The 25404-nt window shown below is 46.8% G+C and overlaps 3 protein-coding genes across 3 annotated transcripts; 1 reads left to right on the top strand and 2 right to left on the bottom strand.

Annotated features, from left to right (window-relative positions):
* Window positions 1-490: 490 nt before the first annotated feature.
* On the bottom strand, window positions 491-9659 carry LOC311174286 (alanyl-tRNA editing protein Aarsd1). Its single transcript, XM_084238535.1, has 12 exons — window positions 9615-9659; window positions 9350-9481; window positions 7606-7765; window positions 6848-6905; window positions 5442-5598; window positions 5232-5348; window positions 4884-5014; window positions 4493-4559; window positions 4226-4317; window positions 3725-3779; window positions 2649-2743; window positions 491-663 (listed from the first exon to the last, which is right to left on the bottom strand). The coding sequence occupies exons 1-12, from the start codon at window positions 9651-9653 to the stop codon at window positions 528-530; spliced, it is 1239 nt and encodes a 412-aa protein (XP_084094661.1). The 5' UTR covers window positions 9654-9659; the 3' UTR covers window positions 491-527.
* Window positions 9660-12887: 3228 nt separating this feature from the next.
* PTGES3L (prostaglandin E synthase 3 like) lies at window positions 12888-16985 on the bottom strand (the record flags this gene model as incomplete). The annotated part of the gene is made up of 7 exons (XM_084238011.1): window positions 12888-12923; window positions 13420-13473; window positions 14747-14836; window positions 16126-16224; window positions 16330-16396; window positions 16496-16609; window positions 16978-16985. 7 exons carry the CDS (start codon window positions 16983-16985, stop codon window positions 12888-12890), a joined length of 468 nt encoding a protein of 155 aa, XP_084094137.1.
* A 490-nt stretch (window positions 16986-17475) lies between these two features.
* Window positions 17476-25181, top strand: RUNDC1 (RUN domain containing 1; the record flags this gene model as incomplete). The annotated part of the gene is made up of 5 exons (XM_084236212.1): window positions 17476-17976; window positions 21665-21823; window positions 23213-23411; window positions 23838-23957; window positions 24316-25181. 5 exons carry the CDS (start codon window positions 17476-17478, stop codon window positions 25179-25181), a joined length of 1845 nt encoding a protein of 614 aa, XP_084092338.1.
* Window positions 25182-25404: the final 223 nt, after the last annotated feature.

A 25404-nucleotide genomic window follows, 5' to 3' on the forward strand; every position in this document is an offset into this window, starting at 1 on the left:
CTCTTTGGTTCTGACGCACAAGACTAGAGGATGAAAATAAGGGGGAGGGCCTCCCCTGGTGGTGCAGTGGTTGAGTGCTGGGCTGCGAGGCTGGCAAGGGTCCCACAAAAAAAAAAAAAAAGGAAAGAAAAAGAAAAAAAATAAAAGGGGGAAAAAACACAAAAGGAGGTATTTTTTCTTTTACCAATTGTAAAGGGATGAATCTAAGCCTGGGCCAAGCCTCCAGCCTGACTGGCACTCTCCTTAGCAGCTGTGTTTCTGCTGGAAGAAAAGCTTTCTGTCGAATGAACTGGCAAACTTCATTGACATAACTCCCTCACAGAGTTACAGTTACTGGGGCCAAATTAGAAAACTATTCACACTTACTGCATAAGCATACTGAAATGCACTCTATAAATCAGCCATATAAATAAATATACGTGGCACCACGACCATCCAAGTCAAACTACTTTATTGTCCAAGGGACTCTTCTGTGGGCCTAGAAGCCCCATTCTCAATGACAGAGCACCAGGGAGGCACCCAGGCCCTCACTCCTCAGCGCTCTGTGTGCTGATGTAGTCCTGGAGCAGCGCCTGCACTTCTGCTCGCCGGCTCATCTTGGTGGCCTTGCCCTGGAATCGGCCTTTCTTCCCTGCTCCTTTGCCTTCCAGGACCTCAGCCACCCTGGGGAGCAGAGACAGTCAGGGAGAGAATCTTTGAGGGAAAAGCTCTAAAAAACCAAGGGTAGCCCTGAGTCTTTCCAGGGAAAGGAAGCTTCCAGAAAACTCTTCTAAAAAAATACATGCACAGGGCCTCCCTTGTGGCACTCACATGATGCAGCAGACCTCTCCTGTCTCACCTGCTGCTCCCCTCAGCAGTGTATTTCAGTCAGTCTGCCTGTTCTGCTCCCCACTGTCTCTGGTGAATCCTCTCACCCCCTGCATCTCTGGCCTGTACCCCAGCTCTTGTATGCATAAATAAATAAATCTTTAAAAAAAAAAAAAAAGGCAGGGAAATCTTCAAAAAAACCCACAAAACTTGAACAGGTGCACAAAGCTGTAAGTGCAAGTTTACTTCAAGACTGAGTAACTGGGGGCCCTCCTGGTGGCCTAGGGGTTAGATCTCAACACTATCACTGCTATGGCCTGAGTTTGATCCCCAGCCAGGGGACTAACCCACATATGGTACAGCAGACCTCTCCTCTCTCACCTGCTGCTCCCCTCAGCAGTGTATTTCAGTAAAATTCACATGTTCTCCCCACTCTGTCTCTGGTGAATCCTCTATACCCCCTGCACCTGTGGCCTGCACCCAGTTCTTCTACAAAAAATAAAAAATAATAAAGATTTTTTTAAAAAAATTAAATAAATGGAGACAACAGAAGTGTCTAGAAATGAGGAGCAAGCTTAATTATGGAGGTTTCAGAGAGCAGAGTGAGTAGATGCTAGGGCCAAGGGACTGCAGATATGCCTGTGGGGAGCAAGGTCTGACAGCTGGGAGAGGCTGTGGCTAACTGGAGAGGGCAACCAGTGCTCAGCAAATGCAGCGACTGCTAGGTGGGCCCAGGGTTGCCAGAGGCTGCCGTTCCTCCCCCTCTTCTTTGAGAAAAGCTAGCATTCTATATATATTTTTATGCAAAGATCTAATTTTAAAATATAGACGCTAATTTTGAAAATTTAAAATAGTACACAGGCCCAACCAGTCTATAGGCCGCATCTGGATGCCTGTCAGGACTCTCCACTTTAGTACTTACTTTCCCTTCGGTATTTTATAATGAACACATAGTCATTAGAGCCAATTAGGACTCTGAAAACCCTTATCTCACAGAAAATATGGGGAACTGCACCTCCATGTCTAATGCAAAGTAAGAGACACTAAACAACATAAGGGTAAAGAAATTAATCAAAGATCTAGTTTTGCGCCTCCCCGGTGGCGCAGCAGATTGACCACAGCGCTGTGAAGGTGCCCACGGCCTCTGCAGTGTGGGTTCGATTCCCAGCCAGCCACGGAGATTCCCACATGGCGTGGCAGACCTCTCCCGTTGCGCCCACTGTTCCCTTAGCAGTGGATTTCGGTTGTCTGCCTGTTCTGTTCCTCACTCTCTCTCTCTGGTGACTCCTCTCACCCTCTCGCACCTCTGGCCTATACCCCAGCTCTTGTATAAAAATAAATAATCTTTAAAAAAAAAAAAAAAGTCTAGTTTTGCATCACAACTATGTTGATGCCTTTTTAAAGGTATCTCAAAAGTCTCACTTATTTCCCCACCATTTGTCTGTGTCTCTCTGTTTTACTGGTACTTTTAGCACCAGCTTCATCTGCCCACTAATAACTTAGCACCTGTATTCATATACCACGTATGAATCTAAATTTCTAAAAATAAATACATAAAAACAGAACACAGTCCAACAGAAAGTTTATAAGACCAGAGCCTTTTGCAGAGCCTCGCTTCTGCCTCTTAACTGTGAGATCTCAGGCGCAGGTGCTGTCCTTCATCTTTATAACTGGGAACAATGGTGATGAGCATTACCTCTGCCCAGCCCACCTCTGCTGCCAGCGATGAGAATGAGATGGCAGGCATGGTGGCCCGCTCCACCGGGAAAGGGCTGTAGCAATAGGTCAGGCTGACAGATGCTTCCCTCCCACCCCATACGAGGCAGACCACGGAAGATTACCTGGGTCCCAGGGTCTCCACAGCCTCCGCTGGCCCTGCCAGTAAGAAAAGCCCAGCCCCTTTCTCATCGCCCACAGTTAAGAACAGGAGGGTCTCCTAGGAGGTAAGACGAGGAGATGAGGCCTGATCCCTCAGGATTTGGATTCAACCCTCCTAAACTCTGCACTCTCCCCAGATTTTCCTCCCTAAACCATTAATTGTTCCTAATGAATAACATAGCCACGCTACTCTGGGCCACCAGGGCAGGAACTGAGCATGATGAGAGCAACTTTGGTTAAACATTAAGAAGCAGAAGGCGCTGACCACGGTCAGGCCTAATAGGCCTTTCACGATCTGACTCCCACCAACCTCTGCCCCCTGGCCACCACCTGTCCCCACATGCCCTGTGCCAGCCATTGCCTAAGACTCTGCACTTCCCCATCCCTGACCACCTTCACACCCTCGTCTGTCAGTGATGGCTAAGGAGTCATCAAGGTCCTTCCCTCAGTGCCTCCGCCCTTTCAGGCAACATGTTCCTCCCCATCTAACTCTTATCACCCTGAATCAGAAATGTCAACATCCACATTTACCGCCCAGCCTAGGGAATAGGCTCCATAATCAGTGCTCTCCACAAAATAAAGGAAAGAGATATACACGCTGGTGGACCCAAAGTGTTTTCTCGAGTAAATGTGAGAGAGACCTGGAAATCACTCTGTTCCAGACCATTAGGATAGGGAAGGCCAGCTGAAGTGAGCAAAAAAGGAAAATGGAAATGATGACATTCCAAGAGTCTGGCCAACCCCCTGTTATTTAAATATCAGGCACTCGTCACTCATCAACTGATGATTGGGAGGAGTCCTAGCTCTGGTCAAAGGTTCTTCAAAGCTGGTAAATGATACAGCCCCAGAAAAATCAACACCGTAGACTTAGCTTCACACCTAAAACAGAGACTGGTTCACAGGTTCACTTGAGAAAACAGTCCAGAATGAGTTTCCAGTCCCTACTCTTCATGTGCTCTGTGGGGGCACTTCCACTGACCAAATGGCCCTCACTTAGGTCTCTACCCCGGGTGGAAAGAGAATCTCACATTCCTCTTACCTCTGATCCAATCTCATTGGCAATGATATTCATGAACTCAGAATCACCCTCCTTCCTACAATGAAGGACACACACATGAAATCAGGTGGAATGGGAGCTGGAAACCACAGGAAGCCCAGGTTCTCATCGTGAGGCTGATCGCACTGCTACCTGGTCGTGTATCCCAGACTCTCTTAGCAAAAAGAGTGTGCTGGCTGAGGGCAGGCCTGCTAGACAGCCTCAGCAATTTCTTACAAGCTCTGCAATTGTTCCTGTCTCCCTTAAACAGGATTCACCCAGATAAGTAAAGATCTGTTAGATGGTGAAACAGGTGAAGGAAGATACTAATGAAAGCTACAGTTTTATGGTGAAGATGTTTCCATAAACATGGAAACTGACAGTGATAGATTTCTTAGGTTCTATGCAGCCTCAGGGATGCCAGTGAGCAACTCGCCTGCCACTATGCGCTGCAGGCAGAGGAGAGACAGCACTCTCAGCCAACGCTGCTGCCTCGTCTCTCACCTGTGCAAGGTGACCACGCCTCCCCAGTCAGGGCTGTTCCTCAGGCTGTGGGCAACGTGCACAGCAAGGTCCCGGAGAAGATTCAGGTTGTTCTGCAACAGATGCCGTGACTCAGTAAAAAAAGACAAGAGAGAACACCATCTTCCCTCAACTTCACTCTCCCAGCTCCCCTCCCCTCCCCTGACAAAGAACACTTCTGGTTAGGCAGAAGCCCAAGTTCAGGACCCTATCCCAGCCAGAACCTCTGCCCTCCCTGGAGTAAGTCACCTTCTGCAGGAGCTTGGCGGAGTTCTGTAGCTTTTTCACCGCTTCCACATGATCGTCTGCGCCACACCTACAGGAGAAAGGTCTATGGAGAGCTGCCCAGCTTCCCAACTGCTTTTTGGGGTGGGGGATAAATCAATGATGCCCTTCGCAACAGTGAGTCTCCCCCAAAATGGGGACTTGGGAACATAACAAAGAGGCCTCTCAGGCAACTGGGGGGGAGGACAGAATGGAATAAACCATTTTTTGTGAGTCTCATTTACTATTCAGTGCTTTATCACTTATGGCTATATTACCACCACCACCACCCCAATCATTCTGTGTATCCAACAGTATAAAAGTTAAGCCCTGGGCATCTGGGATCTGAGAAACAGCCGGCCTCAAGCACACATACTTAAGCAAACCAGTCAAAGCTTTTTCAGTTCCATGACTTTTCTCCATCCACCTCAGCACCCGGTTCCCAGCCAGAAAGATCAGGTTGGTTTTGTTCTTTTTCCCCTTCTCGGTGCCCAGAATTTTAATGACCTAGAAGAGGCAAGGAGGTAACACACGCACCACATAAACTGCAAGTGGTCCTGGATCTGAGGGCTAGAGCCACCTAGACCTCCTCCCAGCAAAGAAGCAATAATGGGGTGAGTTCACTCAGTCTGCCTCAGATGTCCTCCTCTGTCATTCCCAGTCTTGTCATGACCCCCACCCCCCACCCCTGCCCCCAGCCACTCAGCAGTCCTTCCTCACCTACCTGAAGGTCACTGAGGTTGCTCACGTGGGTACCACAACACATATTGGAGTCAACGCTCTTGATGGTGACAACTCGAATGGGCCCAGCATGATCATCTGGCAGGCCCCGGCCCCTGACCTAGGACACAGGGAAGGGAGAAGGGCTGTCTGAATTTTGATGAGGGGCCCTCGGGTCATTCCACAGGAGCTGCGCTGCTGGCTCACCCCTCACCTGCTCCACCTCAGGGTCATCCAGGCTCAGCTCTCGCACGTTCACAGGCAGTCGATCTCGGATTCTCTCATTGACACTCTGCTCAATGGCAGTGACTTGCTCTGCTGTCACAGAGGGGCTGTCGAGCTCAATCACACATCGGAGTCGCCCTAACTCCCTGCCAGGGAAGGAGAGGGGTCACCGGATGCTGATGACAATAATAAGAAAGGTCACAAACAACACTCATGTAAATTATCTTATTTTAGCCTCACAAAAATTCCTCAAGGTAGGAGTGGTCACTTCTGCTTTTTAATGGAAGATATTAAAGAACATGATCAAGGTTGTACCACCGGGATTCACCCCCTAGTGGCGCAGGCCATGCTACTCATGCTTTCTGACAAGGTCCGGGCATGGGGGAAATTCCTGAAAAGTTGGGAAGCTCGGAAGCTGGCTCCTGCTACTTCCTTTCATTTGTTTATGGCAGTTATTGAAACCATGGAAATTTTCTATAAGCTTTAGAATAACACAATGAGTGTTGGCATTCATGCCAGCTTCAGTAGTTTGAGAAATGTACCTTCCAACATGATTGATAATGAAACAATTTCCAATATTTCTCCAAGTCCTCCAATTTGTAATTCAGTTACCATGAGTAACACTGAGTTCTTTAACAAGCCAAACTTGATAGAACTATTGGAACTGAGCCCAGTAAAAGTCCCCACTAGAGAAGGCCCTGAGGTGCCCCGGGAGGCAAAATGGTCTGAGAGAAACACACCACATACTGTTCCCATGGTACTGGGACCCTTTGGTTCTATATAGAAAATAGGAAGCTGCCCTCAATCTCACCATGCCTGCTTAATCTTTTAGCTTGACGCATAAATCACATTGTGTACAGCACCTATTTCTATTTTTTTAATAATGTACATCACCTAGGGAAATAATGTAACCAACTTAATGTAACCAAGTAACCAAGTTAATCATAGACTGGGAAAATTCAGAAAGGGCTGTGCATTGATTGATGATCAAAAATAAATTCTAAAACAATATAAAAGTAAAATCACATGATTGCATGATATAATGATCAAATAACAATTTCTGATGTATAAATAAAATCAGCAGGAGATACTTGCATCTCACCAAGTGTGTGTGTCTCCTCATTTCCCTATACCCTTACCCCTCAGATTCGTCTATGCAGTCTCGTCCTGCAGGGACCCTGACACGACATTTTGCCGGAGCTGGCTTCTGGCACCCTAAATCTTTGGGCTCCAAATTCCATGCTCTGTCTCAGCAAGGGCAGATATCCTACCATCCCATCATCAAGGGGGGCAGGGGAACACAGCACATTTTGAACACTACCCTTCCTTTTATTCTCCTACTCCCTGGTAGTCATGAATCCATGCCCGAGAGTCAGTCTTATGCCTTCTACTCACCACGATGTTGTCTTCAGCCCAAATAAGTTGTCTGCAATAGCTGTGATGAGATGCTGCCCTGAGCAGAGAGAGCAAGAGACAGAGGCGGCTGAGAAGACAGCTACATGCTCACCCAGTGAGATCACCACAGACCGCCCCTTGCTGATGACCTGCTAGGCGCTGAGTAACACATTTGAAAGAGATTGTACTGAAAATCCTCATGAGAATTCTGCAAAAGGCTTTATGATGCCATTTCACATATAAGGAAACTGAAGCCTAGAGAGATCAAATAACTTGCCAAGGCAATGTAGCTTATCAGAGGCAGGATTTGTACTCAAGTTCAATATGCTGCATTCATTCATTCATTCAACAACTATTTGTCAAGAGCATAGCACATGCACAGTATGGGACCTGGCATTAGAGATGCAGCTTTATCCCTGACTGATGTCAGGGAGGAGGAAGAAGAGGAGGAGAAACTAACCATGAAGGTGAAGGGAACAAGACAGCCAAAGGAGGAAGAAATAAGCAAATATGTTCAAGGAATCCAGAGGAGCCAGCAGGAGCAGAGTGCAGTGAGCAAGAGGAAGGGACCAGAGGTTGTTCCAACATTAATTATTCACCTTGCTTTTGTAACATTGATCATATCCTGCCTGAAGAAGCTCATTCTGAATATGTCTGTCTTTTCCAAAAGGTTAACACCTAGAGAATCCAATTCATGTCTCACATGGCAACTCACACATGGCAACTGTCCCTCCTGTCCCTCCCCCAGCCCCACCTACCCGAGTGCTGCTGCATGTGATCAAATCTCCGCTCCCAGTCCACCCGGACCTGGACCTCACTCCCAGGGTCCAGGGGGGTCTGTGTGAAATGATCAGCCTGGGCCCCCCGCCGGGTCACTCTCAGGACGGAGATATCATTGATTGTACCGCGGTCATCAGGCTTGAGAAAGAAGTAAAGGGAATCAATGTTGGGAGGCTAGGCTCACTCTAACGCTTGGTCCCCCTCAAAGACCCTCTAGGGAAAGTGTGGGAGAAATACCCAGAACTTGAGATTCCCTAAAGGAGAAGAGGCAATGCCAAGTGAGGTGGGTTCACTTTGGTCCTTGAGAGGACCACTCACTGAGTTAGTTTAGATTCTTATCTTTTAGCAGTCTCTAAAATCATCTTCATTTTCCTCCCTCCCTTGATCCTCTGCACTGCTACTAGCATCAGATTAAAAAATATTCATTCATATTTAAAAACTAACAAGGGTCAACTGCTTGCACAACACTATGCCAGCCCAAAAATATCATGTAAGCAAGACATGGCCCCTCATGAAACTTAAGAGTCTGGAGAAGCAAGCAAGCACATAACTGCAATATGACCTACATCATAGCATAATAGAAAAAGCACATTATTCCAGAGGAGTGCAAAGAAAAGAGAAACAGCCTTGAGGAATCAACGAAGACTTCCTGAAAGAAGTGATGGGTAACATCTTGTATGGATACTTGAGGTCACAGGTTTTCCTTCAGAGATCAGGAAACCTCCATGCTTAGGAAAATCACTTTAATAATGATGACACTGGTATGAAATTGAAGCTTTCTCATTATATAACTTACTGAACACATTCTCTCATGTGACTTCTTTGCCCAAGTACCACCGCAGCTCACCACAGCTTCCTGAATGAAATCCACAGAACTTAAGACATCCACCAAGGCCTTCCGAACCTGCCTCCACTTAGCTTTCCCAGGGAATCTTCAGTCTGTCATCACCAGGCACCACACACTCCAACTCTATCAGACTGTAGTTACCCAGGCTTGTCAGATTCTTTCAGGCTTCCTTGATTGTGCCATTACCTCTGCTGGAAAAGCCTCTCCCATAATGCCCACTTTTGGTGTTATCCTCCTCTTCCATGTACACATTGGGCCTAGTCCCTACCCCATCACAGCACTGATACATGTCCTCTGTTCTGCTATTATCATTCACCTATCTCACCTGAACTCCTTCTCAAGGGAATCTTTATCAATCCCGTTAAACACCCTAAGGTAATTCTCACCACAGGGCCTTTGCACATGCTATTCTCAGGGCCTGGAATACTTCTCTCTCACCCACCAGCACCACCAGACATCTGCAATGGCTTGTTCATTCATTTAACTAAATCTCTACGGGGGTAACTTGCCTCCTGGAAAGCACCCCATCACTGCCCCTCAAGCTTCACTTTTCTTTATATTACTTCTCATACCTGGCGTACTATTCATGCATTCACGGGGTCGTCTATCTTCTCCAATAAACACTCGATGTAGAGACACTCTCGCTCGCCCCTATTCTTGGAGCCTGTAAATATTATCTAGTATACGTTATGGCTAGACAAGCACTTATTGATAAACATTTGCTAAATGAGCAAATGTAGTAAACTTAACTAACTCCCGTTCTGCATTCCTTACGGCTGGGGTCAGAGCAGCAGGAGAGTATTTTCCATCGGGGCAGAAAGGAATGAGGAGCTTCCAGAGAAGAGCTTGAAGCAGGCGAGTGACAGGCCCCGTACCTGCCCGCCGCCCTCCGGGAAAAGCAGCGTGTCTTCCAGCACCACATGGAAGCCGCGCAGCACCTCCTTCTTGCCGGCGCTTCCTTCGGTCTGCAGCTCGGCGGGCCGGCAGGAGAGCACGGTGGTGGTGAACTGCGCACGGGAGAGAGCGTGAGCCCGAGCCCGGCCCGCGGCGCCCCGGAACGCACCCCCGCCAGCAGCGCCCTCCTCCCCGCACCGCCCCGTCCGCTCGGCACGACCAGGCCCCGCGCCCCGCCGGCCGCACCTCCCGGGCGTAGCTGTCCCGCTGACACCGAAACGCCATCGCGTGCGTCTCCCGGGACGCCCGGCTCCGCGCACTGAGACGCCAGGGGGCGGACGGCGGCCGGCGCGGGACAATCCTGGGCGCGCGCGCGCCTTCGCGCAGAAGCAGGGGGGCGAGACTTGGGGTGTGGTTTGGACACATCTATTGAAAATGCGACTTGCAGACTTGCCGGGTCTTTTTGGCCACTGTTACGAGGCTTTGAAAAGGACTAGAAGACGTAGAAAATAAAGCTTTAGCCTGGACGCGTCGAGGCACTTAGTGTAGCCCCCTGGGGCTCCAGGGGTGAATTTATTCCAGCCCCGGGGACTGCGGCTGGCTGGAGGAGGGGGTGGGACCGACTCGGAGGCACAGCAGCGCTCCCCTTTAGAAATGTAATGCAAGCCACGCGTTAGTGATATATTAAATGTAATGCAAGCGTTAGTGATATATTAAAACCAACATACCCAGGATATTATTTCATCATGTAATAGGCATTTAAAAATTAGTATTTTTCCCCTCTCCCGTACAAAATCTACAAAACCTGATGTGTATTTTACATCTCAGTTCGTGCTGGCCACGTTTCAAGTACTCAGTAACCACAGGTGGCCAGTGTAGATAAAGAAAACAGACGTTAACTGCAATCAGTGTAGATAAAGGAAACAGAAGTTAAGTGCAATCAGCGCCATATAAGGTTAAACGGATTAAAAATTTAAAGTCACCTTCTGCTCTATTAAGATAACTAATAAAAAAATAAGATAACTAATAAAAAGCTTGAGGATTCCAATAGACTTTTTCATATTTTCAGCAGTAATGCAGAGCAAATACCCTGTGTTATGTAACACGCTCCACTTGGAACTCAGGTTATCAGAGGTATTTAGATTTATGATGAAAAGTAAATACATTAAATGGAATAATATAAATAGCCTCACATAATGTTAGGCCAGGTTTTGCTGCCAAGTGAGTTTTGGTATCAATATGTTTTAAGTCAGTTTTCAGAACTTCAGTTTTCAGAATTGAGGATAAGGGGACATATGTTATACACGTTCAAGCCCCAACTTTTCTGCTTATTTTGTGACAATGTTTGATCAACCATGAAGACAAGACCTACTTAATTTATAAGGCTGACATCAGGTTTAAGCATTTAAATGAGATAATATGCAAATACTTAGTAAACTAAATCATGAAACAAATATATAACTTTGTATTATCCATTTTTCTTAAAGGGCTAATGTCAAAATGGGGAAAGACAGAGCACACATTAAAAGGAACACGAATCACTAATAAAAACAAACAGTGAACACTAATTAAAACCAAATTAAGGTACATTTTTTTATCTGGGCAAATATCTAAAAAGTTTCTGAGAACGGAGCACTTTCATTGTTGGTGGGAGTGAGAACTGGTACAATTTTAAACTGGTACAATTTTATCTAAGAGCAACTTGGAAAAGCTATCAAAGTGTTTAACTATATCTACTCTACCTAGCAATTCCACTTCTAGAATTTACCCCCCAGATGTTCTTGCCAAATATGTAAAGATCTACATTTCCAAATGCTCATTGTAGCACTGTTTGAAAATTGAAGAAGACTAAAAACAACCTAAATGTCCCTCGATAAGGAAACAGTTAAGTTATGGAAAATGTATTCAATGAAATGTCATGTAACAATGCAAACAAACGTTAGATCTGTTTATATTGATTTGGAAAGATTGCCAACAATATATTAAGTGAAAACTTGCAAGGTGTAAGGTGTACACAGCAAACCCACAGACACTGCATTTTCTTATGTGTTCAATTTTAACATCTATACTACAAAAAATACACGATGCTGCATGTTTCTATGCCATAAGTATAGTTTTATATATTAGATAATTATATAATAACACATATAACTATACAAATTAAAATTATATAATAGGTACTATGAAAATTATATTGTATATAATATGTATATAAATATTTATGTAGTTATATAATATTTTTGGAGAAACAGTTAATACTAGTTATCCCTATGAGGGAACAGATGCAAATTTTACTTTAAACATTTACCTTTCTATACTGTTTTAATATTTTAAACTCTGTCCACATATAAACTTACATCAATTTTAAAGCTGAATTTTTTTTTAAGATGTATTTATTTATTTATTTAATTTATTTGTTTATACAAGCACTGGGTACAGTCAGAAGCGCGGGAGGGTGAGAGAATTCGCCAGAGCAGGGAGCAGAGCAGGCAGATTGACGAAGTACACTGCTGAGGGGAGCAGCGGGCAGCAGGAGAGGTCTGCGTGCCATGCGGGACCCTCCTCCGGTGGCCGGGGAGCAGCTGGGGATCGAACCGGCGCTGTAGAGGCTGCGGGCAGCTTCGCAACCCAGCGCTCAACCGCTGCGCCACCAGGGAGGCCCTAAAGCTGAATTTTTTAACAAATGTAAATGCTTTATCATGGTTCAAGGGCAAACTTCAAGTATTGCATTTTGTTTAAGTCATAGTCTCTTGTACATATTGGGCACTTTAAAAATGTATGTGGAGGAATGGGATAGCTGATGAATGGAAGAGTAAACAGACATAAGTATTAAGCTATATAACAATAAGCTTTAAAAGTGCATAGAGCAGGAAGCTGAGGTAGTTTTCTAGTGTTTATAAAGATGCAGTTATTAGCCATATAGTGAAGGTCTAGGTTCTGCTGTGAGAAATAGGAACACAGATTTGGGGAAATCACCCAGCATGGTTACAAAGCCTGCTCCCAATGTTTGTCTTCTTCCAACCTCAAGAACGAGGACCCAGATCTCTGATAACCACCCAGCCTTCCCCTTCAAAGGAACTCTAGAGAAAGAAGAAACTTGCCTCCTATAACTTGCCTTATCTATCTGTAAGAAGGAAAGAGACAGAGAACAGTTCCCAGAGATTTATTATAATCGATAGGTTGCTTCTTTGGCTTTTGCTCTATCAGGTCCACACGCATGCTGAAATACTACAGAGAGCCCTGCTGAGGGGCTCAAACACAGAGCTTACAGCCAGTAGGGAGGGAGTCAGCACCTACCAGTTTACTCCTCTCCTATGCTGTCATCTGATGCAGCAGACATAGTCAAGTGCTTAGGAAGAAGAAATAAATCATGAAGGAGGACCCTGAATACAGAGCTTCTAGGAAAGTTCAGAGGACCCTGGTGCACAGCCAAAGAGCTGCCAAAGACTCAGGCCATAGCTTTTCATGGAGCCTGGAACAGAGCCACAGCTTCCTTCCCATCTCCGCTGTCACAGAAAATTAACTGCTTGTTGCTTCAGCACTGTCAGAATCATCCTAGGGGGAAAAAAAGATAACAGAACCTATGCAATCTGCAAATAGTGAATAATTGTGTTCACAAATACTGCTCACTCCTTCATGCTCTCCAAGTTTTATTTTGGGATTTCCTCAATCACACAACTTCTTGGGAGGCTAATAAAGAAGGATTTATTTAAACTTTGGATAATAAAAGAAAGCCCTGGTCCTCAACAAACAGTACTGCATCGTACACCATTTAGTTTCAGAATTTAAATTAATGCTACTGCTTCTTACAACTGTAAAGCTATTCAATAGGGTCTGTTCTAGGATGGAGAAGTAGTGAGGAGATGAGAAGGAGGGTCTTGCTGGGGTTTTCTAAAGCGTAGAGAAACATTTCACCTCCTCTGTCAAAGTGAAAGTGGGTAAACATGCACTGAGAATTACTGCATGCTAGATACTAGGCCAGGAGCCTTTCTGGCACTTATTTTTAAGGGCCAAAAGAAAATTGAAGGGTTGACAGGTAGACTTTACTTACATCCAGGTCATCCATGGCAGGGGGAGGTTTCTTGGTGCTGACCTTCTGCAAAAGCTAGTGGGGAATGAAAAATAATCACAAGACAAGAAGGCCAAGGGAAGAAGCAACCAGCATATTGATGGACCACAGGAGAATATCCCAGCCAGACAAATGCCCCATCGTTAAGCCTCTAATACATCACTGGACAGAACGGAGAAAAGCAAATTTATCCCCTTTTTAAAAAGGAATTTATACATACAAACAGAACACCCTCCTTACTAATCCAGGTTGAGGTCTCTTAGTGTTTTTGCCATTTGAATAAACAGTCACTGAAATTCTGGAACCAAATAATGTATGACTAGGTGCAATTTACAGGGATTCAGTGATTTATTTTATTTTTTTAAAAGATTTATTTATTTATGCCTACAAGAACTGGGGTGTAGGCCAGAGGTTTGAGGGGTGAGAAGATTCACCAGAGACAGAGTGGGGAACAGAACAGGCAAAGCAACTGAAATCCACTGCTGAGGGGAGCAGTGGATGAGATAGGAGAGGTCTGCTGCATGATGTAGGTTAGCTCCCTGGCTAGAGATTGAACTCATGTTGTAGTGGCTGCTGATAGCTTGATAGCACTGAGACTTTAACCCCTGTTAAAGGAAGGCCCCTGATTTATTTTATGATGTTATTTTTATACTGCTTAGTTTGAGTTTCCTATAAATTTGTCTGGCTGAGGCACACAGGCACATATGCACAGGTCTGTGCGTGTGCGTGCGCATGCACTCACACACACACACAAGAATTACAAAAAAGTAGGAAAAATCTTTCCCAATTTTTTTTCAAAACACAGGCTCAATTCTGTGAACAGTGAATGAATTTATGTATATAATTTCAATAACAGAATATCCATTTTTCTCATCCCTACTAAATAAACAGTGCACAAAACATGTCAAGAATATCAGCACCCAGCCTCCCTGGTGGTGCGGGTGGTTGAGCACAGCACTGTGAAGCTGTCCACAGCCTCTGCAGTGCCGGTTCAATTCCTGCCAGCTGAGGAGATACCCACATGGCACAGCAGACCTCTCCTGTCATGCCCGCTGCTCCCCTCAGCAGTGTGTTTTGGTTGGTCTGCCTATCTGTTCCCCACGCTGTGTCTGGTGACACACCCTCCCGCACATCTGGCCTGTGCCCTGGTTCTTGTATAAATAAATAAATCTTAAAAAAAAAAAAAAAGAATATCAGCACCAATGAGTGGCCTGTCTGGAGAGTTCCTATATGTCTGCCTGGCCCTGATGACAATCCTCTGTGCAGGGAGACACAGAGAATGATCTCGAAGGGCAGAAAATGGCATTACCTCTGCATAATGTTCCACCTGAGCAAGCTCCATCTCTTCATCTCCTTCCCAGTCTCTCCAATTATCAAAGTCCACATTCAACCACACTGGCTGCAAGAGAAGCACAGAGAGTCAGAGACCAGGAGGGCAGCAGCAAATGCACACAGAAGAGTGTGGATGTGTGTAGAAGAGCACGCATGGGGAAGAAGGCCAGTGGGTGCCCAGTCTTCCCAACAGCACCCCTTTGACTAACCACCCTGTGGACTATCATGTCATTATCATCCACAGAGATTGATCAGGAACCTACTAGATGCCAAGCACAATGTCATTGTAAGGGATGGAAAAGCATAGAATTCTGCCCTCCAGGAGCAGATTACAAAGGAGATGTATAACCGGAGAGATAACTATGTCATAAAGCATGATAGGAATCAACCAAGCGATATTCAAATGCCTGAAATCCAGAGAGAACATTGCTAAGAGAATCAATTGATCTTAAAAGTTCTCATCACAAGAAAAAAAAATTTTTGTACCTGTGTATGGTGACAGATGTTAACGAGACTTACTGTGGTGATCGTGTAGTCGTACACCTGAAACTAATATTATGTCAACTATACCTCAATAAAAATAAATGAACAAAATAAAAGCAAATAAAACTCAAATTACAAAACCAAAGAGTGAAGGCAATAGTGAAAAGACTAAAGTAAGGTGGAACGTGTGCCCCATTTATAGGTCCAGTGCTAGGCATGCGGGAATTTAAACCAGTGTGGGCAGAACCTCCATTTTCTTGGGGTAGCTGATATTCTGGAAATTTTTTTTTTTTTTTTTTTTGTGGACCCTTGCTGGTGGCCGGGGAATGAACTGGCGCTGCAGAGGCTGTGGGCAGCCTCGCAGCCCAGCGCTCAACTGCTGGGGAGGCCCTATTCTGGATTTTTTTAGTGACATCTCTACATTTTTAATACGTCAGCAACTAATCAAAAAAAAAATGTCAGTAATCGGTCAAAATAATTTTTAACATTAGGAAGATTGTTGAAACAAATGTGAGAGCCAAAGTCAACCAGCAGGCATCAGTGCTCAACCTTTAGGGAAAAAGAAGCCACTGGACGGTCCTAAGTGGGAAAGTGACAGGGTCAAGCCTGCGATTTAGACAGAACATGCTGAAGGCAATACAGACGGTGGGCAGGTGGTGGGGCTGAAAATATGCACCAAACTTCACCCAGGGATAGAGGTGGTCTGAATTAGGAAGAGATGAAGTAATAGGTTCAAGATTATATAAGAGGTGAATGAAATAGGCAGGACATGGGGAATGACTGGGTGTTGGTGGGAAAGGTAGCAAGGATGATTCTCAGACTTCCATTGAGACCTGGGCACATAGATAAAGAACACAAGAGTGAGTTTCCCACCTTGTAATCCTCTTTGGTGAGCCGGGGCCAGGCCACCTTTTCCTTCCATTTCCTCACAAAGCAAGTAATGGAGCGGCTAGAGCGCTTATCCTGGGAGTCCTGTCAAATAAAAAGCCTCATTCACAGGGTCTGGGGTTTACAATGAATCTCACTTCCCTGGGCCAACTTTCCCATCCATACCTTACTCTCCCACCTCATTCTTACCTTGCAGTTCACCTTGGCATAGAACTCAATCTCATTGTACAATTCCACCCCATCGGCATTCTTGCAGCTGATGAAATAAGACAGCTGAGGAGACTCTGGGAGCTGAGTGTTGGGGGCACTGGGAGAAAGAAAGGGTCTCCAGGCTCTCCAGAGGGGAGGCCCTTACCTGAACACAATGCGGTGGTCTTCGATGAGCACATGGACATCGGTGCTGTCCTCGACACAAAATTCCATGAACACATACTTTGGCCTGTCGTACCAGAGGGTCCGGGCATGCTGCCTGAAGAGGAGTTGCGGTGGGACTTCATAGGGGTGGCAGAGGCAAGACTGAGGGCATTTGGGGAAAGTGGAAGGAGGGGAAAATACAGGGACGTTTTATGCTACGGCCCTGCCAAAGTGGAGCTAAAAGACACAGAAGGAGGTGAAGGGGAGTGATGAGTGGGTGTGTGCAGTGAGGTTGAACCTAGCGAGAATCGAAAGAGCCTAGAGATGCAGGGGGTTATCACCATTCAAGTTACACTCCCCCTTCACCGTCCCAAAGTTAGAGACGTGAGCTTGGGGGTTCCCATGGGCCCTCGTAGGTCCTGGAGTGCCCTGGAAATGTGGGACAGGGAATCTCCAGGGAAAAGGACGACTGGAAAGACTTACTGTGCCATGGCGTCTCCCGCTGTCCTGTGGCGTTAGGCGTCAGAGGGCCACTATCTTTAGATTCTGGGGACGTCCCCAGCAGCTGCCTCTCCTTATATGGCAAGGGGAAGTGTTCAGGGGAAAGAGGATCGTGTTCCCAAAGCCAGGGGGTCCGCTCTCTGGAGGAACTCTGGGGAGAATAATCCCTGAAGCCCTTCGCATCCCCGGGGTCTCCAGAAACGCACACAGTAGGCGACTGATGTGCTGGACCTGGGCAGGCTACTAGGCGCGGTAAGGTGGAACTCTGTTTCTCCAAAGTTTATTACACTCAGCGCCTGATTCACAGTAGGCGCTTAATAGAAACGTATTGGCCCGAATTAAATCCTCTGGGAAGACCCGCCCCGATGACGTCTGAACCCCGCCCCCGCCCCGCCCCCGCCCCGCCCGCCTTCCCGGGCGGCGCGCCGTTGCCATGGCAGCAAGGGGGCGCGGCTGACGTGCGGCGGCGTTTCCGGGAAGATGGCGGCCGTCGGAGCGGCTGCGGAGCCGGTAACTGTGGCGGCAGCCGTTGTGCCAAAGGCGAAGAACGAAGAGGAGGAGGAGGAGGAAGAGTCGCTGCCGCCGTGCGAGGCGGTGCGCTGGGCCCCCGTGGGGGCGGTGGCGGAGGCCGGGCCCGGGACGGCCGCGTTCTCGGAAGAGGCGGCCGCCGAGGAGGCCGGCGCGGCCCCGGGGTCCCCGCCGGACTCGCCGGCTCGGACGGTGCGGCGGCTGCGGGCCGAGCGGCGGCGCCTGGACTCGGCGCTGCTGGCGCTGTCTTCGCACTTCGCTCAGGTGCAGTTCCGCCTGCGCCAGGTGGTGCGCGGGGCGCCGGCCGAGCAGCAGCGCCTCCTGCGCGAGCTCGAAGACTTCGCCTTCCGAGGCTGCCCCCACGTCCTGGGTTACGGGGCGCCCGGGGACTCCGCGGGCGACGAGGGCGACGAGCTGCCGGGGGACTGGCCGCGGTTGCGCGGCGAAGACCAGGTGAGCCGCTGGGGCCGGGTCTCAGGGATGTGAGAATTGGGCGGCTGGGTGGAGAGCGACAGTGGGAAGCGGACGGCGCAGGTGAGTCCTCGCGTCCCAGACTGGCGAGCAGACCGGAGGCTGGTTGGTGTGCGGAGCCTGTGCGGGGCCTGTGCGGGGCCTGTGCGGGGCCTGTGCAGGGCGAGCGCGCCCCGGGAACCTGAGGGTGAGGAGTGTGCAAAGAGAGATGCAAGTGTGATCATGTGAGGAGCGCGCAGAGGTCAGCAAAAGAAGTATTGGGGACCTCCCTGGTGGCGCAGGTGGTTGAGCGCGGCGCTGTGAAGCTGTCCGCAGCCTCTTCAGTGCGGGTTCGATCCCGGCCGACCAGGGAGATACCTATATGGCGCGGCAGACCTCCCCTGTCTCGCCCGCTGCTCCCCTCAGTAGTGTATTTCAGTAGATCCGCCTCTCCTGCTCCCCACTCTATCTCTGGTAAACCCTTTCACATACACCCCCAACCTCTGGCCTGCACCCCAGTTCTTGTATAAATAAATCAAATTTTTTTAAAGATTTATTTATTTATTTATACATACAAGCACTGAGTACAGTCAGAAGCGCGGGAGGGTGAGAGAATTCACCAGAGCCAGAGTGGGGAGCAGAGCAGGCAGAAGGACCGAGGCACACTGCTGAGGGGAGCAGCGGGCGGCAGGAGAGGTCTGCGCGCCATGTGGGACCCTCCTCCGGTGGCCGGGGAGCAGCCGGGGATGGAACCGGCGCTGCAGAGGCTGCTGGCAGCCTCGCAACCCAGCGCTCAACCGCTGAGCCACCGGGGAGGCTCAATAAAAAAAAAGGGGGGGGAGTATTGAGAGGGCTGCTCCACTCACCTTGCTGGCACCTCTTAAAACACCTAAGTCCTGAACCCATCTGCTAGAGCACCCCCTCCTGGGGATTGGGAAAGTTGGTGAGTAAATTGTCTCAATACTAACTAGACCTCTGAAGAATTGTTATGGAATTGTTATGGAAACCATAGCAATTTAGCTTTGATCCTGTCTGTGCCTTTCTGGACTCAAACGAAAGTGTTTAACCTCTAGACCTCTCGTTGGGTGAGAACTTTGGTAAACAGTGGGATCCCATAGTGATTGAAAGAGTCTATGAGTTTCCTAAGGTTGGTATTTTAAAACTTCTTTCCCATCCTGCTTAATAACTACATATTCTAAATGTGGTCCCTCTGGTAACTGTAGTAAGATAGATCCAGTTAGCCTACACTGGTAAGTAATGAAGATTGGTATACCATAGGAAGGGAACATTTCCTTACAATTTTTCTGTCTCTGAAAGGGCAGAGATTGCTTGTCCATCGCTTGTTGGAGATGTTGAAAAGATGTGCTGTCTTTTTTCCACCTTTTTATTCTTCAAGTTACAAATCACATATGGCTTTCTTCCCACTTAGATTTGTTTTAACCAAAAAAACTTATCGGTAGCAGATATTGACTCATTTATTTTAATCTGAACAAACAGAAATTTTCCCTAGTTCTTTTCCCTGGACTGGTTAAACAACTTCCTCTAGTCAGAGTTCATTATTTAAAATGTGGGTTTTGGGCCTCCCAGGTGGCGCAGTGGTTGAGCGCTGAGCTGTGTAGCTGCCCACAGCCTCTGCAGCGCTGGTTCAATCCCTGGCCGCGGCAAGGGTCCCACATGGCACGCAGACCTCTCCTGCCGCCCGCTGCTCCCCTCAGCAGTGTGCTTTGGTCCTTCTGCCTGCTCTGCTCCTGCTCTGGCTCTGATGAATTCTCTCACCCTCCTGCACATTTGACTGTACCCAGTGCTTGTATAAATAAATAAATAAAATATTTAAAAAAAAAAAATGTGGGTTTTTTTTTTTTTTTTTGCCCCCCCGGTGGTGCAGTGGTTGAGCACTGGGTTGCGAAGCTGCCCGCAGCCTCTGCAGCACTGGTTCGATCCCCGGCCACCGGAGGAGGGTCCCACATGGCGTGCAGACCTCTCCTGTCTCCCACTGCTCCCCTCAGCAGTGTACTTTGGTCCTTCTGCCTGCTCTGCTCCCCGCTCTGGCTCTGGTGAATTCTCTCACCCTCCCGCGCTTCTGACTGTACCCAGTGCTTGTATAAATAAATAAATAAATAAATAAAAAATAAATCCTTAAAATAAATAAATAAATAAAAATAAAATGTGGATTTTTTTAAAAAGATTTATTTATTCATACAAGAGCTGGGGTACAGGCCAGAGGTATGGGGGTGAGAGGACTCACCAGAGACAGAGTGGGGACTAGAACAGGAAGATCAACTGAAATATACTGCTGAGGGGAGCAGCAGACAAGCAAGAGAGGTCTGCTGCGCCATGTGGGTAGCTCCCTGGCCGGGGATCAAATTTGTGCTGCAGTGGTGATAAACAACTTCATATGTTGCGCCCTAAATCCTTGCGCCACCAGGGAGGTCCTAGAATGTGTTTTCTTAACTGATTCATTCAGTGATATATCACAAAGAGTGAGAACTTACCCATTGCCAGGCATTGTCCTAGGCATTGGGGCTACAATGTCAAGGTCCTTGCCCTTAAGGACTTACTAATTGGGGGAGACACAATTCTAAGCAAATCCTATTTATAATGTGACATGAATTAGAGTGAAAGTGTGTACAAAGTACAGAGGAGGAAATGATCAGTTCTGCTTGAGGAAACCTTTGCTTATGGGATAACTAGGCTTTCACTAACTGGAGAGGGACAGGGTTCTTTAAAAAAAAAAAGCCAAGACATTAAGAAAGGATTGACTTGCTTTCATGTTGAGCAAAGATAAAGCAATTGAACTCTTTTTAAATAGCTTGAACAAAAAGTTAATTTGTTGTTTTTCATTTGTTCTCTCTCATACCTTGCTTCTGGAGGGCTTGGTAAGTACCATTTTGTGGTTAAATTTAATATCCTATAGATTTCTAGTTTAAAATGAAACTTACACACTGCAGATGATCTGCTGGCCTTGGCAAGGAAGAACCAATGTTTCAGAATATATTGGCAAGACTGAACTACCTGGAAGGAATTTTAGTAATTTTAATGGGGAAACTACCTGGTGGCCAACAGTGGAAAAAGGAATCACTGGTCAGGGATTTTTCTTTTTTAAAACATTGTTACCTTCCCACCCCACCTATTACTTGCTTTTAGTTACTCCAGACATCCTGCTATTACTCTTTAGATTTTGCTAAGTCTGTAATAAATGAGAAAGGCTTTTGAATCTTAAGAAAACTGATTATAAGTTATAAAGCCTTTCTCTACACTGTCACCTCCAGATTTTCTTATACAATTTGACTGCAGAAAGTATTCAGGGGATTTTCTGTGGAAATTGCCTGTGGAGGCTGGAATGTTTAATTCCTAGGAGACTGACTTGACTGAGATAAATTGCCTCAATCCTAACTAAACCACTGAAAAATAAGCCGTTTTAACAAAGGCTTATTAATATCCTATTGTATTCATAGCCTGTTCATATCCCTCTTCCAGTGAGTACAGAAATTCTTTCTTAAAGAAAACATTTAATAAATCGCCTTGGATGAATTAGTTATTATTTTTGGATCTGTCTTATGAATTCTATATTTCATTTGGATTATCTGGAAACATTTTTATTTTACTAGTTGTCATTGGCTTGAGAAAATTCTTAATGTACCCTGAATCTTCCTTTTCCTGTGAAATAGACCTAAGTATTTTCTTGTCTTAGAGTGAGCAGGAGAAACGGGAACGACTGGAAACCCAAAGAGAGAAGCAGAAGGAACTGATACTGCAGCTCAAAACCCAGCTAGATGATCTGGAAACATTTGCCTATCAAGAAGGCAGTTACGACTCCCTGCCACAGTCCGTGGTCTTGGAAAGACAGAGGGTGAGCAGACATCTGAAGTGCCTCCACCACTACCTGAGATTATCTTGCCCCTTCCAGTGAAAATCCTCTTTCTGGCCCAAATCAGGGGACCAGTCTTTATTCACACACGGAAATACAAGTTCCAAAGCTTTGTAATAGGATTGCATGCTTTCTTTTTGGTGTTTATTAATAAGCATAATAGTAGTAATGCATAATAATAATTTCTTTCATGTGGTCATTAAAACAGTTCTACTTGGGGGCCTCCCTGTTGGCGCAAGGGGTTAAGTCTCAGCACTATCAGGTTATCGGCAGCCACTGCAGCACAAGTGGGTCCCCAGCCAGAGAGCTAACCCACATGGCACAGTAGACCTCTCCTGTCTCACCCGCTGCTCCCCTCAGCAGTTATTTCAGTCAGTCCACCTGTTCTGCTCCCTACTCTGTCTCTGGTGAATCCTCTCACCCCCTTTTTCCTCTACCCCGCATCTCTGGCCTATACTCCAGCTCTTGTATGCATAAATAAATAAATCTTTAAAAAAAAAAAACCAAAACACAGTTCTACTTGGACACATCTTTCAATGTAAATTAGCTTTTTTCTGCCGCCTACCGCCAGTTAGTAAATATTCAGGCCTCCAAACTGATTGAATGCAGTCACATTGTTACGTGTCACTTAAGACAAGGATGCATCGTTAGGCAATTTTATCGATGTGCGTATGTCATAGAATGTAGTACACAGACCTGAATGGTGTAGCTTGCTACCCATCTAGACTATGTGGTATATAACCTATGGGAACCATCGCTGTATATGAGGTTAACAGTGCATAACTGTACTATATGTATCTTGAGACAGGCAAATCTGCTGGTATAAATGTAGTCACAGTCTCCCCTACATGTTTCTCTCCCTGGAATGTGGCTGTTTTTTTGACTGGCTGGAGTTACATTATTTGGATTTCAGATTGTTCCTAATAATGTGAATAGGGTATTTTGTCTGTAATGTGCCTTGATGTTTCATAGAGATTTTTCTTTAGTTGCCTCAAGGCAAGAAGGGATGAGAAGGACCAGAAACTAAGGTAAATCCAAATTCTCTTGGAGGCCTTGGGGAAAGCCAAACATGAAGCTTTCTGGGTAGTCAGTCACTTTGGATTATTCACATTGTTGTTCTCCTGAGGCAAAGCTGCCAGACCTGATAGAAACTTTGCAGTGAGAGGAGCTATTTCTGTCTGAGACCAAGGAAGGGTTCTTGTCACTCTAAGAAGGATTGGTGCCCTCAGTTTGGTCAGCAATTATATTTCTCACAATTTCAGGCATTCCATGTGTCTTTAATTTCAAGGTAGAAAGCATACTAGTTAAGTATGCTCCCAGCCCTCTCATTGAAAATCCAGAGGGTGTGCTCATTATTTGTGGTCTTGCTAGGTGATCATAGATGAGTTAATAAAGAAATTGGACATGAACCTGAATGAGGACCTCAGTTCACTGTCTACGGAAGAGCTGCGCCAGCGCGTGGATGCAGCTGTGGCTCAGATCGTCAACCCTGCCCGAGTTAAAGAACAGTTGGTGGAGCAGCTGAAAACTCAGATCCGAGACCTCGAGATGTTCATCAACTTCATCCAAGGTTCAGAGGAGGGAATGGAAAGGAAGGGTGGGCAGATGTCATATTAGATGTATTCTGAGTACTAATACCTAAAGGCGCCAGTTTTGATGTGCTGATTATTTAAGGAACCGGCATGGTAGAGTGGAAAGAACATGGATTTTAGAGGCGGAGAGTTTAAAATCCTAGCTCTGCCTTTTGCTGGCTGTGTGTCCTTGGGCTGGTTACTAACCTCTTTAGTCCCATTCTCCTCATCCACAAAATGATGACTCATGCTTCATTCATTCAGTAAATATTAAGCCAGCTACTTGTACTAGTCACTATTCTACACAATTAAGGTACAATTTGTAAAAGTCTTTTTGGGTGGTAAGCCTACTAAATATTTTTCCTTGAAATATCTGCCATAAAGTGGTTGGATAAGCATCTCTTCTTTGTAAATTCTGATTCCAGATGAAGTGGGAAGCCCCTTGCAGACAGAGAATGGACACTGTGAATGCAAGGCCAGTGGACAGATGGGGAATGGCTCCACAAGAGCTGGCAGCAGCAGACTGCCTCCAGGAAACAGCAAACGTAAGTACAACTTCTAGAAGAGCAAGTGGTGACCCAAGTTTTGGGGCGTTGGGGAGAAGTGGAGAGTGGAAAATGCTAACAGTACAGGGTGTTTTAGGGGGTGATAGTTGCACAATTCATGAATATACTAAAAACGCTTGAATTGTATTACGTGGATGAATTGATGGCATAGGAATTATGTCTCAATGCAGCTGTTATTAGCCCAAAAGGAAGCAAGTGCAGCTACATCCTAGGTAGTTTTTGGCTTCATGTGAGACTCATATTGTAGCTCAGAAGCAAGTCTTGGTCTCAGTTTGTGACTTCTTGAATGCATCTCCGTGCCTTTACTCTCACTGATAAGTCATTGTGTTCTAAATAGTAAAGGCAGAAGATGTGAAGAGAGTTCGGGAGACGGGACTGCACCTGATGCGGCGGGCACTGGCCGTGCTCCAGATCTTTGCTGTTAGCCAGTTTGGTTGTGCTACGGGCCAGATCCCACAAACCCTGTGGCAGCGGGGCCAGGCCGACAGAGACTACTCTCCCTTGTTGAAGAGGCTGGAGGTATCAGTGGACAGAGTGAAGCAGCTGGCTTTGAAGCACCAACCACATGACCACGTCATCACCTCTGCCAACCTCCATGACCTCTCTCTGGGAGGTAAGGATGAGCTGACCATGGCCGTGAGAAAGGAGCTGACAGTGGCCGTGAGGGACCTGCTGGCCCATGGACTGTACGCCCCCTCACCAGGGATGAGCCTGGTCATGGCTCCCATTGCTTGCTTGCTGCCAGCCTTCTCCTCCACCCCTGAGACCATGCACCCCTGGGAGCTCTTTGTAAAGTACTACCACGCAAAGAATGGCCGCGCTTACGTGGAGTCCCCGGCCCGGAAGCTCTCCCAGTCCTTTGCCCTGCCTGTTATGGGAGGCACCATTGTGACCCCCAAGCAGAGCCTGCTGACAGCCATCCATATGGTGCTGACAGAGCACGACCCTTTTAAGCGAAGTGCAGACTCAGAGTTGAAGGCCTTGGTGTGCATGGCACTCAATGAGCAGCGTCTGGTGTCCTGGGTGAACCTCATCTGTAAATCAGGGTCACTCATTGAGCCCCACTACCAGCCCTGGAGCTACATGGCACACACAGGCTTTGAGAGCGCCCTCAATCTGCTTAGTCGCCTCAGCAGCCTCAAGTTCAGCCTCCCTGTAGACCTGGCTGTGCGCCAGCTCAAGAACATCAAAGATGCCTTTTGATGGGAATGCCCTGGCCCTAGACCAGCACCTTGCTCAGTAGGATGATGGCTAGTCTTCTAGGATAGGAGCAAGGAGTTTGAGAGGGCTAAAGACTCTTTCCCTGCCAAATAACTGCAATGCTTCTTTTCCTCACCGACTTAGCAGCCCAGACAGATAAGCTAGAGACCCTTTTTTTAAAAGGGTCTGCCCTGGCATGTACACAACAGTGTATAGGTGGGCACAC

The sequence above is a fragment of the Talpa europaea genome (assembly GCF_964194135.1).
Source record: "Talpa europaea genome assembly, chromosome: 7".
Lineage (NCBI taxonomy): Eukaryota > Metazoa > Chordata > Mammalia > Eulipotyphla > Talpidae > Talpa > Talpa europaea.